The sequence below is a fragment of the Papaver somniferum genome, unplaced genomic scaffold (assembly GCF_003573695.1).
Source record: "Papaver somniferum cultivar HN1 unplaced genomic scaffold, ASM357369v1 unplaced-scaffold_24, whole genome shotgun sequence".
Classification (NCBI taxonomy): Eukaryota; Viridiplantae; Streptophyta; class Magnoliopsida; order Ranunculales; family Papaveraceae; genus Papaver; species Papaver somniferum.
The window spans coordinates 4,668,609-4,679,982 of NW_020634374.1; the positions used below are offsets into that span (position 1 = coordinate 4,668,609).

The following is an 11,374-nucleotide window of genomic DNA, read 5'->3' on the forward strand; positions in this document are numbered from 1 at the left end:
ATGTAGGTATATATGTTGGATTTTTGTAGGTATGTACATCATTATACAATCTCAATAATATATATGACCTGTGTTGAGCGTATGGATGTTGGATTACTTGGATTTTTAGATGTGTACATAGTTGTACGCCATTATGCTATCTCAATAATATATGGTCTGTTGTGTGGGTATGGATGTTATATTTTTTCATTGTGCTCTATCAATAATATAAAAAAACTAATTCTTGATGAAATCCTAAGTTGTTGTTTTTCGATGTTATGAGACGTTTTTAATAACATGCTTGCTATTGTTTAGGTACTTTTCGAGGGTGCTCAAGAAAGTGGAGAAGAACAATGGGAAGGTTTTGTAGATGGAAGATTTTCTGGATTTTCTAATTTTAATAGCGCTATGTGTTTACGTACTTGTTATGTGTTAGATTTTAATAGCATGCTTGTTAGTGGTGTTTAGGTGGACGATTCAAGTTGTATGCGGTGTACAAGCTGGTGCTCCTTGTCTTGTCTTTGGATTTTCTGGACTTTTGTAGTGTATATGTTTTGTATACAACTAGTGTAAAGTAAGATTTATAAAAAATGAAAATTATATACTCATATGAGTACTCTTTTTCTAGCTCTCATAAAGAACTTTCTGAATATATAAAGTTTGTGAATTTTGGACAAACGGTTCGAAAGATAAATCGTTTTTAAATTTTCTTTATATTATTTAAAATTGCTGACATCATCATGAGTCACCTTGGACTGAATAGTAAATTTTTGGACTAAATTGTAAAGGAGGAAGGTTATACGTGTATTTTCGTTATTTTAAATGACTTTTGGACTAAATTGTACCTAGTTAATTCGGGATGGACTAATCTGTACTTTTTGATGCGTTTTTGGACTAAACCGTTTTTTTCCCAAGAAAGATTGGGTCTTAGGTCTGTGGAAAGATAGAGGAAAGCAGGAAGAAGATGAAAAGGGACATCCTCCATATAGTGAAGGAGGATGGATTCGGTTATCTTCACACACATTGTATATTTGGGCAGCCATTTATATCTGACACTAGGCACATTGTTAAACTGCAACTGAGTAAAATCGCACTGCCAAATTTTGTCAAATTTTCATTGTGCATATATTTTTGGGGCAAGGTTAAATGGATTGTATAGTAATACAGATGGACCTTAAGGTGCATTACAATTTAGATTAATTCGAAAGCAAATACCCTTTCCTTATCATAAGAAAATACCCTCACTAGTCAGATTCCCTCATGCTGTTTAACTACTGCATCTTGGGCTGACGCTGCTGTAGCTTCACACCTTGAAATAGTTCAAGGCAGATTCACCACCAACCCCTATGGAACGGAAATGAAGGAAATACTCTGTAAATGTAGCATCTCTGTATACACGCGGATTTTCTTCAGAGATTAAATCATTGATAGGACCATACAACTTGGTGCTATTTGGTTTGAAGAAACATGGAACTGACACTCTTGGTTTGATCGGGTTAGCAAGTACGCGATGCTCCACACTCTTAAACTTGTCATTACTGACAAACTGCTCAAAAGAAAGAAGAAACAAAACAATGTTTTCATATGATTCGTGTCAACTCAAACTTAGCAGTTCTTGTAAATGATGAGTAATCATGCACAGTTGGAAAAGAAAAAGAATTACCTGGAAGAAATCACCAATGTTTACTATTAAAGCACCTGGGATAGGCTTCACATTAACCCAATAATTCTGGTGACGAACTTGCAGTCCACCGATATGATCTTGGAGGAGAATGGTAAAAAAAGTTGGGTCTGCATGCTTCTTTGCACCTAAGGTCACTTCAGGTTCAGGGCATGCTGGATAATAATTACCATTAATGGTCAAATCCTGGTTGCAGTCCATGCCTTTGAGATGGTTCTTTCTTAGCCCTAGAGCCTCTGAAAATAACTCAGTAAGAGCATCTCCAAGATCGATGATATACTTCCCGTACGCGAGCATAATATCCCTGCAAATGTCTGGCAATTCGTGGGGATTGACAGGTTCAGGACTTCGAAATAAACATCGAAAGGTATCCCTCCAATCAGCAGATTTTCCTTTGTAAAAGTCAAGAAACATGTTACATTGAAATTTTTTACCCTGGTCTTTGGTGTAGAATTGTTTCTTGACTTCCATATCTTGTTCATGAAATTTATGAACACTTTGTATCATTTCCTTGGTCACGGTGAGAGGGATTCCGTGATTTGACAATTGAAAGAACCCCCAAGTCATTGATGCACGCCTAATTTCATCGACAATATCTTCACGTCGGCTATCCATGCAACTTATGTCTATCAATGGAATCTCAACCCCCTCATCATGAACAGGTAAATCTTGTGCTAGCTCATCAAGTGTCCTGATAAACATTTGTGGAACCTTTTCAATTCCAGCATCAACCAGTCCTTTAACACCAGCTTTCGCATCATCGAAAGTCTTAAACTCTTTGTTACGATCATAGGGCAAAACTTCCATTTTGACGAAATTCCTATGAGTGACTTGTATTAGCAACAAAACAAGTATCAAGCAAAACAACCGATAATTACCAGATGTAGAATAATTTACTAGGCCAGTCTAAACAAATTTTCTTAGAGCTCCGGTGGAAATTGCTACCAGAACAAGACAATCAAACCACTAGGTGCTACTATATTGGCAAAATTATAACAAGGAATCGAAATACAACTCCAAAAGCATCATAATTTATACTCCTCCAATGTTGAATCACTTGGGAATTTAACATTATGAACCCTAAATGTGTTTACATTTCAATAAAGAAGTAGAAACAATGGAGAGTTTACTAAACTTACTTGTCAACAATGGATCTGTGGCAGGTTTTGGGTCTTCTTTATCAAAAATTTGAAATTTGGAAGATATGGAAGGAAGGAGATAGAGCTCACGAACTGCAAATATTCTACAAAATGAGAGCTTCCAATCGCGACCCACTTTCAAACTGAGTTAGTTCAATCTTTTCCATAATTGTTGTGTGAAGTGAAGAAGGAGAGTAGTTGTGGTGATCAAAACTGGAAAATTCATAAATTATGGCGTGCATGAATATGGGTCACACACTCTATTCCAGATGTCATGCTTGTATTGGCATGTAAAACTCATGTGGTTTTGGCATGTAATGAAGCTGGAATATAACCATCTCAACCTTAATTGACCGATCTACCTACGGGGTCGTTGACCTTTGTCGTGTGCTAGCTCCGCACACGGAGCAAACCCTTTGTTGAACTCCCTAAACTACTTCATAATTTACTGTTTGCCTTTTTTTCTTTAATGAATTCCCATTTTCCGAATGAATAAATAAATTCTTGTTGGCGGTGTGTTACGTTTTTAATCAGTTCTAATTTGGACACAGACAACGAGTACTGATATGGATATACGAAAACGGGAAAGGAATCACCAAAAGAAAAAGAAAAACCTGGTGGTGAATGGCGGGTTCGAAGTCGGGCCAGCAATTCCCAACAATTCCTTTGGTGGCGTTCTAATTGACGCAGAATCAAATTCAACTCGGTCGCCGTTAAACCAATGGGCAGTAGTGAAATACATCACTACAAGCAAAAGACTATGAAGTTCCAGAAGGAGTTGCTGCAATCGAGCTTGTTTCAGGAGAATCCAGTGGGGTACAAACAACAGTTGCACTAAAAAAAAAAAGGTTCCAGAGTATCATTTGGAAGTTTCGTTTCTGAAAATAATGATGCATGTATCGGTAAATTCTTTATGGGTGTTCAAGCAGGATCAATAGTTGATGATTTCGTGATGGGAAGAAATAGAAGGGGGTACAGGGAGGAGTTTTTCATGGGTAATCAAAGCAGGTGTCACTCCTATTAGTTAGTATCCGATTTTTCTGTGGTCCTGTATTGATGAAGTTATTCTTCTTGCTTCATATGGCTTGAAAAATTGCTGTGTTTATTGGTATTGGGTTTCTTGTAACTCTTGCACAGATTATCAGTTAGAGATATTGTTGCAAAAGATGGAATGATGTTTGATTCCAATAACGTTTGTGTTTCTTTGATACCAATTTTTATAAGATTGTCTCTAGTGAATACAGTTAATTTCTGCTCAGATATAGAAGGCAAGAGAGGTTATGAAATGGAAAAAAGATTAGCAATGTAATCTCGCCAAGACCGTCATGTGGATTTAGCTTGCAGTAGGCTGTGCTCATACTGATTTTCATCACAAAACAATTGATCTAGATATTATATTAAAAACAACAAAGGTAGATCTTCTTTTCATAAGAGAATAATTTTGATCACAAACTCATTTTGATACTTCACTCAAGGACATTCCGACGGAGAGAGTTACTCATTTTGATACCCCATTCTCCAGCTGTTATACAGAAAATGGAATTATCTCTAGGGAAATGTCACCTGTTGAACATGAAAACTGAAGCATTTGTGGCTCAGTAGCCTTCAGAATTAAATCACCTAATTTCTCAATCTTCAAGCAAGCCTGGAGCGGCAGCAGCGACTCACTGCCTTTGATAACTACATTGGGGAAATCAAGCAAGTGGACCTCCATAGAGTCGAGCATTCCTTTACGAGTGACAATAATCTGCTTCGGATGCTCCTCAACTGGCAAGGACCGCACAAGAGCAGCTCTTGAGATGCAGTTTTCCGCTTGCCCAGCATGCCAAAGATGTTTCTGACCTGCCCCCACACTTATATGGATGACCTATACAGATACCACATATGTTTGTTAGGCCATGAAGTATAAACACTGAGATCAAAAACTAAATGGGGAAATTAGGCTCAGGCCCAACCCATGGATAACCCATAATATGAGGCCCTTAATTAAAAAAAGTTTAAATCTAGGCCCCGAGTTTTTAAAAGACCTTGATACCCTTATGCATATTGTCAAGCCCATAATTGAATAAAATTTAAATCTAGGCCCAAAATTATTAAATCTAGGCCCGAAATTATTAAAATACAGTGCGAAGGTGTAAACAGAAGTTACACATGCATATGGCATGTGTAACCAGAAGTTACACATCCTTATGATATGTGTAATGCAAAGTTACACTTGTATATATATGCAAATAAATAGACATAAAAAAAAAACACAAAAAAAAAGTTATTACTTTAATATTCATTTACAATAATTTCTTAGCATGTGTAACTAGAAGTTACACACGCATCTGTTTAGTGTAATTGAGAGTTACATATGTGTCTATCTAGTGTAACTGAGAGTTACACATGCATCTGACTTGTGTATTCAGTGTCAACTCCAGTTCCAGCGAGACCATTACCACGTTTAAGCAATTAGCTTTTATGAAGTTATCTAAAACCTGAAATATAACAACAAGCAATCAGTATTTATACGATTAAAATGAACAGTACATAAAACAATGTATATTTCAGTTTCACAAGCATCTGACTAGTGTAGCTAGCGGTTACACATGCATCTGAATTGTGTAACTGAGAGTTACACATGCATATAACATGTGTAACTAGGAGATACACATTCATCTGGCTAGTGTAGCTAGGAGATACACATTCATCTATCTAGTGTAATTGAGAGTTACATATGTGTCTATCTAGTGTAATTGAGAGTTACACATGCATCTGACTTGTGTATTCAGCGTCAACTCCAGTTCCTGCGAGACCATTACCACGTTTAAGCAATTAGCTTTTATGAAATTATCTGAAACCTTAAATATAACAACAAGCAATCAGTATTTATAATATTAAAATGAACAGTGCATACAACAATGTATATTCAGTTTCACAAGCATCTGACTAGTGTAGCTTGCAGTTACACATGCATCTGAATTATGTAACTGAGAGTTACACATGCATATAACATGTGTAATTAGGAGTTACACATTCATATTAGTATGTGTACCCAAAATCAGTATGTGTAAGTAAAAGTTACACATCTAATTAGCATGTGTAGCTCGAAATCACACATCTAATTAGCATGTGTAACTAGAAATTACACATCTATTTAGCTTGTGTAATTAGAATTTACGCATCCACTTAGTTTGTGTACCTAGAAGGTAAGCAACAATTATCTTATCTATATAGCTTGTGTAACTAGAAGTTACGCATCCACTTAGTTTCTTATGATATCCCTTTTCATAAGAACCTTCAATATATAGAACATAAACTTTATATCCCAGGATGTGTAACTGCTAGTAACACATCCTGCTAGTTACTGCTAGATCATCATCCAAACTGAATGATGGCCCTTTACTAAGAACAAGATGGCCATAAAGCAACTTACAACCAATGTTATCTAGTCATTCCAATATTCATGATATACCTTTTCATAAGAACCTGCAAATATAGAACATAAACTTTATATCCTAGGATGTGTAACTAGCAGTTACACATCCTGCTAGTTACAGGTTTCAGATAACTAGCAGTTAGACATCCATATGCCAACATATATGGATACCTAGAAATGTGAAAATCACAATCAAATTTTATGAGTCATGTTTACCTGAAGCTCACTCGACAACACCATCCTCATCTGCTTAACCACTTTTGTGGTATCAATATCAACTCCACCACTCCCTGCAATCCATACATACACGTAAAAAATGTATAGAGTCATTAAGAACCTTATTTTTCTGAAACTTCATTTGGTCAAACAAAAAATTCACAACAATTCACAAAAAACAAAAAACAACAGAAAAATACAAATTCCATGCTAAAGATACAACATGATACATATGTTCCACATACTGTATAACAAAAAACAGCATGTCTACATCATCAATTTGAAGTTGTTCTTCTGCAACAACATTGTTTCTTCATCCTCTTCTCAGTATCAAACAAAAACTCACAAGAAATTCACAAAAAACAAAAACAACAAAAAGATATATATACAAATTCCATGCTAAATATACAACATGATATACATGTGTAACCTTATGTTACACATACTTTATAAAAAAACAGCATGTCTACATCATCAATTTGAAGTTGTTCTTCTGAAACAACATTGTTTCTTCATCCTCTTCTCAGTATCAAATAAAAAACTCACAACAAATTCACAAAAAACAACAGAAAAATACAAATTTCATGCTAAAAATACAACAAGATACATATGTGTAACCTCAAGTTACACATACTGTAACAAAAAACAGCATGTCTACATCAATTTGAAGTTGTCCTTCTGAAACAAAACTGTTTCTTCATCCTCCTCTCAGTATCAACAAAATATAAACATCAAATTCACAAAAAATTCTCGGATCGGACATGCAAGAACAACAAATAATCGAAAAAAAAATGAAAAAAGTTTTGAAATCAAGCCAAATAAAATTCGTACCTAGATTTGTTGTTTTCCTTCTTCTGAAACAATATTATTTCTCTTCTTGTTCTCAGTATCAACCAAATCAAAAAATATAAAAACAAAATAAGAAAGATCCAAATCATAAAAATCGAAATCAATGGAATTCAAGACTAGATCGAAAACACACTATGTTGATTTCTCTATTCCAACCTGTTTTCTTCCTCTTCTCAGACTCAGCAAAATCCAAGCAAAAAAAAACGATAATCAGTAGAAAATCGAAATTAAAAAATAGATCAGAAAAAACTAGTGAATCAAACCTATTTTATACAAACAGAAAATAAAAATTGATACAAACCTATTTGTTGTTCTTCAATGCAGCGTCTTCCTCTCGTCAGATCTGAAAACAACTGAATCAATTCAACGATTTTCTGGGAAATATGTGTTGTTCTTCCTCTCGTCTTCAATACAGCGAATCAAAAATCAACGCACTTGTTTGTTGTTCTTCAATGCAACGATTTTGTGAAGAAACAATTCGAATTCGGAAGATTTAATATCATGAAGAGAAAATCTAGTGAAAGGAAGATGCAGATACAATTTTGCCGAGAGATCTTTTGCCGAGAGAGAGAAAGTGAAACAGGAAATGAATCTGGAAATGAAACTCATAGCCTATTTTATTAGGTATATATAGTCAAGGGTATTTTTGGTATTACTAATTTCTTCCAAACCCTAAACTTTATTACCAAGCCCTGAAATCTAAAGTTCTGGGCCTAGAAATATCAAAAAGTTTAATTATGAAGTTTATAGTAATGAATCCATTTGGTGGGGCTTGAAAATATAGAACCCATTTAGTTGGGTGATTCTAGTATTTTTCACAAACTAAATACATAATTTGACCAGCCGACTAGGCTTTGGCATAGGCCAGTGATGGGCAGCAAACATAAGAATATCAGCACGGGATCTATTCAGGCCACCCATGGGCAGCAAACAGAAGAATATCAGCACAGGATCTATCCATCCTCTAACTATTCCTTGGATGAATTGTCTCCTTGTGAACATTCTCTATTTCCAATGCAACTAACTCTGGATCTAAAACATGGGACAGATCCATAACTACACAGTCTCTACTCTGACCCAAGTCACTAACAAAATATCGATGTTGTTTTTTCTTAAGCTTGCTACGGTCATCCTGAATCAAAGCATGAATCATATTATTATCAGAAGACACAATGTCACATGGCAAACCATCTTTCCACATCAAAACTAACCTCCAGAAAGACCAACAGGATCTAAGATTTGATGATGAGGAAATTGAACAGAGGCATGATTTTAGATTGCTCGAAAGAAAGATAAAACGTCCATGATTGATGAGACAAATGACTGAATGATCTATGGTGAGAATAATAATCATGGAAATTTTATCTTGGAATTAAATAAAAAACTAGAATGCAAACTAATCTGATTAATGCAGGTTAAAGAGTTCCAATAGTGACCGGTGCTTATGAACTGACGAGTAATGTAAATTACAGGAATAATTCAAGAGATTGGTTTTTACCAGATCATTAAGCAGCAGTATCATTATTGAGGATTTGCTCTCTCAGTCTATTGTAATAGAATTACCAGCAATTTCAACAAGAGCTAAAAACAAAAACCTCACATCATGACTGAGAAACTGAATTGAGGATTTGGGAGAGCATTCATCAATGGAGGAATAAAGAGCAATTATATCTAGTAATCTGAAGCAGTCCAATTGATCGTCAAAATCATCAATCTGATGAAGGTAATAGAGCTTGCAGTAGTTGTGTTCATACTGATTTTATACACAAACTGAAAAAAAAAGGACTAATGTTGCAACTTGCACATTCATCACAGAATTTAAAGGTTATCAGTGACTCTAGCCATAAATTGATCTAAATATGACTTTCAATTAGCTAAGGGAGGTTAGGTAATCTCAAAAGATTTCAGTTTTAGAGAACAAAACACAATACAAATTAAGAACAAGCAAAGACAGATCTCATTGATAAAAAAAAAAAAAAAACAATTTTACACACTGAATTAAGTACAGAGTCTTGAGACAGAGTGAGGGAGATGACGTTGGAATGGCTAGCATGACTTCAACATGCACAATCTGTCGGTTTATTCAATCAGTTCGGGTCGTGAGATTGGGTTGTTAATTTACCAAGATCTATCTGTGTTTTCGTGTTTTATTGAGTTTTCATCCATGTGGGGATTGTTGGAAAACGATTAATAAAATACGAATTTTAAAGTTTTAATAAAAAATTATAATTTATTATTTTCTTTTGTGAATGAAAAAAATTATTAGTCCCACACCGTGGAGTTTACACTTTTTAGTTATTTTAAGAGACTATATAAGCTTTTAGTCCCAAATCGGGGGGGAGTTCATCTTTTTAGGCTGTATTATTCCATTATTGAACAAATTCACTACTTTTCTAAAATCTATGGAAAGGGGTTGCTCTATATTTTCGTAAACTAGAACGAGTTCAGTGGCATGATGTCGGAAGTTATTTTAATAACCAATGTGAGAGACCAGTAGGTGGACTCTGGAGCCACCAAGAATGTTTGTTGAAACAAAGACCTGTTCACCTCCTATCAGAGGGTAGGGGATGTCGAGAAACTCTTTTTGAGTAACTCATCTGCAATAGAGGTTGCATAAAAGAAAAGGTCGAGCAGAAGCTCATATCTGTAATATTCTCACATTGAATGAAGTTTTCATGTTCCGAGCATATACGAGAATCTTGTATCTTGTTCTGTTTTAGATGCAAAAAAGATTTAAGATCTTAATTGAATCTGGAAAACTTGTTGTAACTAGGCAATGATTTTTTAAGAAAGAGTTATAGGACTTTGGGTCTATATAAGCTTAACGGAAAAACTGATGATGTGAACATAGTTGATTCTTGTGCTTTCTCTGTGTGATTGATTATTTTACGTGGTAGACTTGGAACCGTAAACTTATAAGTCAATGCTTAACTGGCTAACATAGGCTGCGTACCCAAATTTAGTTTGGATTTTGAACACAAAAGTGAAATCTGTGAAGAATCAAAATATGCTATAAAACCTTTTAACACAAATGTTCAGAGTAATTCTAAGCCTTTAGAATTAATTCAGTTAGGCCTAGTTGACATGAGTTCAACCCAAAACCACTGTGGTAAAAGATGGTTTATAATTTCCGTAGATGATTGTACGAGGTACTATCTTGTATACTTGCTTAGGGATAAGGATGATGCCTTAGAAGCCTTAAGATGTATAAACTTGAAGTTGGAAACCAATTAGAAGCCTTGAACATAACAATTGTATTCTTAAGGAGATGATAATTGGCGTGTTGATTAGTTCAGGTTTACCTGCGGCCTTATGGGGGGAGGCAGTCCTCTTAACTAATATATCCTGAATAGAGTACCCTTTTAAGGATCAGATGAAACTCCATATGATTTATGGAAAGGTAGATGACCTTCTTATGAATGCGTCAAATTGTGGGGGTGTTTGACTAAGATTGTAATTCCTCTTCCTAAAAGAACTAGATTGAAACCAAAAATGTTGATTGTGCCTTCATATAGGGTATGCTGAATATACTTCTACATATAGATTTTTGGTTGTGTATTATGATTTTTTCTGACTTTGGTGTGAATATTATCACGGAATCTAGGGATGCTGAGTTCTTTGAACATGTTTATTCTAAACTTGTACATCATTAGAGATGTGTTGTTGATCCCCTAGATTTATTTTCAAATAGTCAGAACTTATTTTAAAGGAAGATGCAGTGGATGTTGAGCCTAAGAGAAGTAAAACAATTAGACTTGAGACTTCTTATGAAACAGACTTCATAACATGCCTAGCTTAGTCTGAGCCCCAGACTTGTAAAGAAGCCTTGATATCTACTGAAACCCCATTCTGGTAAGAAGCTTCATTTAGTGAAATGGACTCAGTCCGTCGGAACCAGACTTGGGAGCTTGCTAGTTTACCTCCATGGAGTAAGACCATGGGATGTAAATGAGTCTTTAGGAGGAAATGATAGGTAGATGGAACTTTGGAAAAATATTAAGCTAAGTTGGTAGCTAAAGGCTATAAACTAAAAGAAGGTGTAGATTTCCTTGATTCTTATTAACTTGTGACGAGAATTACTTCTGTTGA

General features: G+C 35.1%; 2 protein-coding genes across 2 annotated transcripts; both read right to left on the reverse strand.

Moving 5' to 3' along the window:
• Positions 1–1,080: 1,080 nt before the first annotated feature.
• LOC113341071 (1-aminocyclopropane-1-carboxylate oxidase homolog 1-like) lies at positions 1,081–3,021 on the reverse strand. The gene is made up of 3 exons (XM_026586103.1): positions 2,800–3,021; positions 1,643–2,480; positions 1,081–1,525 (listed from the first exon to the last, which is right to left on the reverse strand). The coding sequence occupies exons 2-3, from the start codon at positions 2,465–2,467 to the stop codon at positions 1,283–1,285; spliced, it is 1,068 nt and encodes a 355-aa protein (XP_026441888.1). The 5' UTR covers positions 2,468–2,480; positions 2,800–3,021; the 3' UTR covers positions 1,081–1,282.
• A 1,141-nt stretch (positions 3,022–4,162) lies between these two features.
• LOC113340808 (pre-mRNA-processing-splicing factor 8A-like) lies at positions 4,163–9,257 on the reverse strand. The gene is made up of 2 exons (XM_026585878.1): positions 8,784–9,257; positions 4,163–4,666 (listed from the first exon to the last, which is right to left on the reverse strand). Exons 1-2 carry the CDS (start codon positions 8,805–8,807, stop codon positions 4,325–4,327), a joined length of 366 nt encoding a protein of 121 aa, XP_026441663.1. The 5' UTR covers positions 8,808–9,257; the 3' UTR covers positions 4,163–4,324.
• Between the last annotated feature and the right edge of the window lie 2,117 nt (positions 9,258–11,374).

Coding starts and splice junctions, on each gene's coding strand:
- LOC113341071 (XM_026586103.1), bottom strand. CDS start 2,467: ATGGAAGTTTTGCCCTATGATCGTAACAAAGAGTTTAAGACTTTCGAT. Junction 1,526..1,642: donor ACATTGGTGATTTCTTCCAG/GTAATTCTTTTT, acceptor TCTTTTGAGCAG/TTTGTCAGTAATGACAAGTT.
- LOC113340808 (XM_026585878.1), bottom strand. CDS start 8,807: ATGATACTGCTGCTTAATGATCTG. Junction 4,667..8,783: donor TACTGCTGCTTAATGATCTG/GTAAAAACCAAT, acceptor GTATCTGTATAG/GTCATCCATATAAGTGTGGG.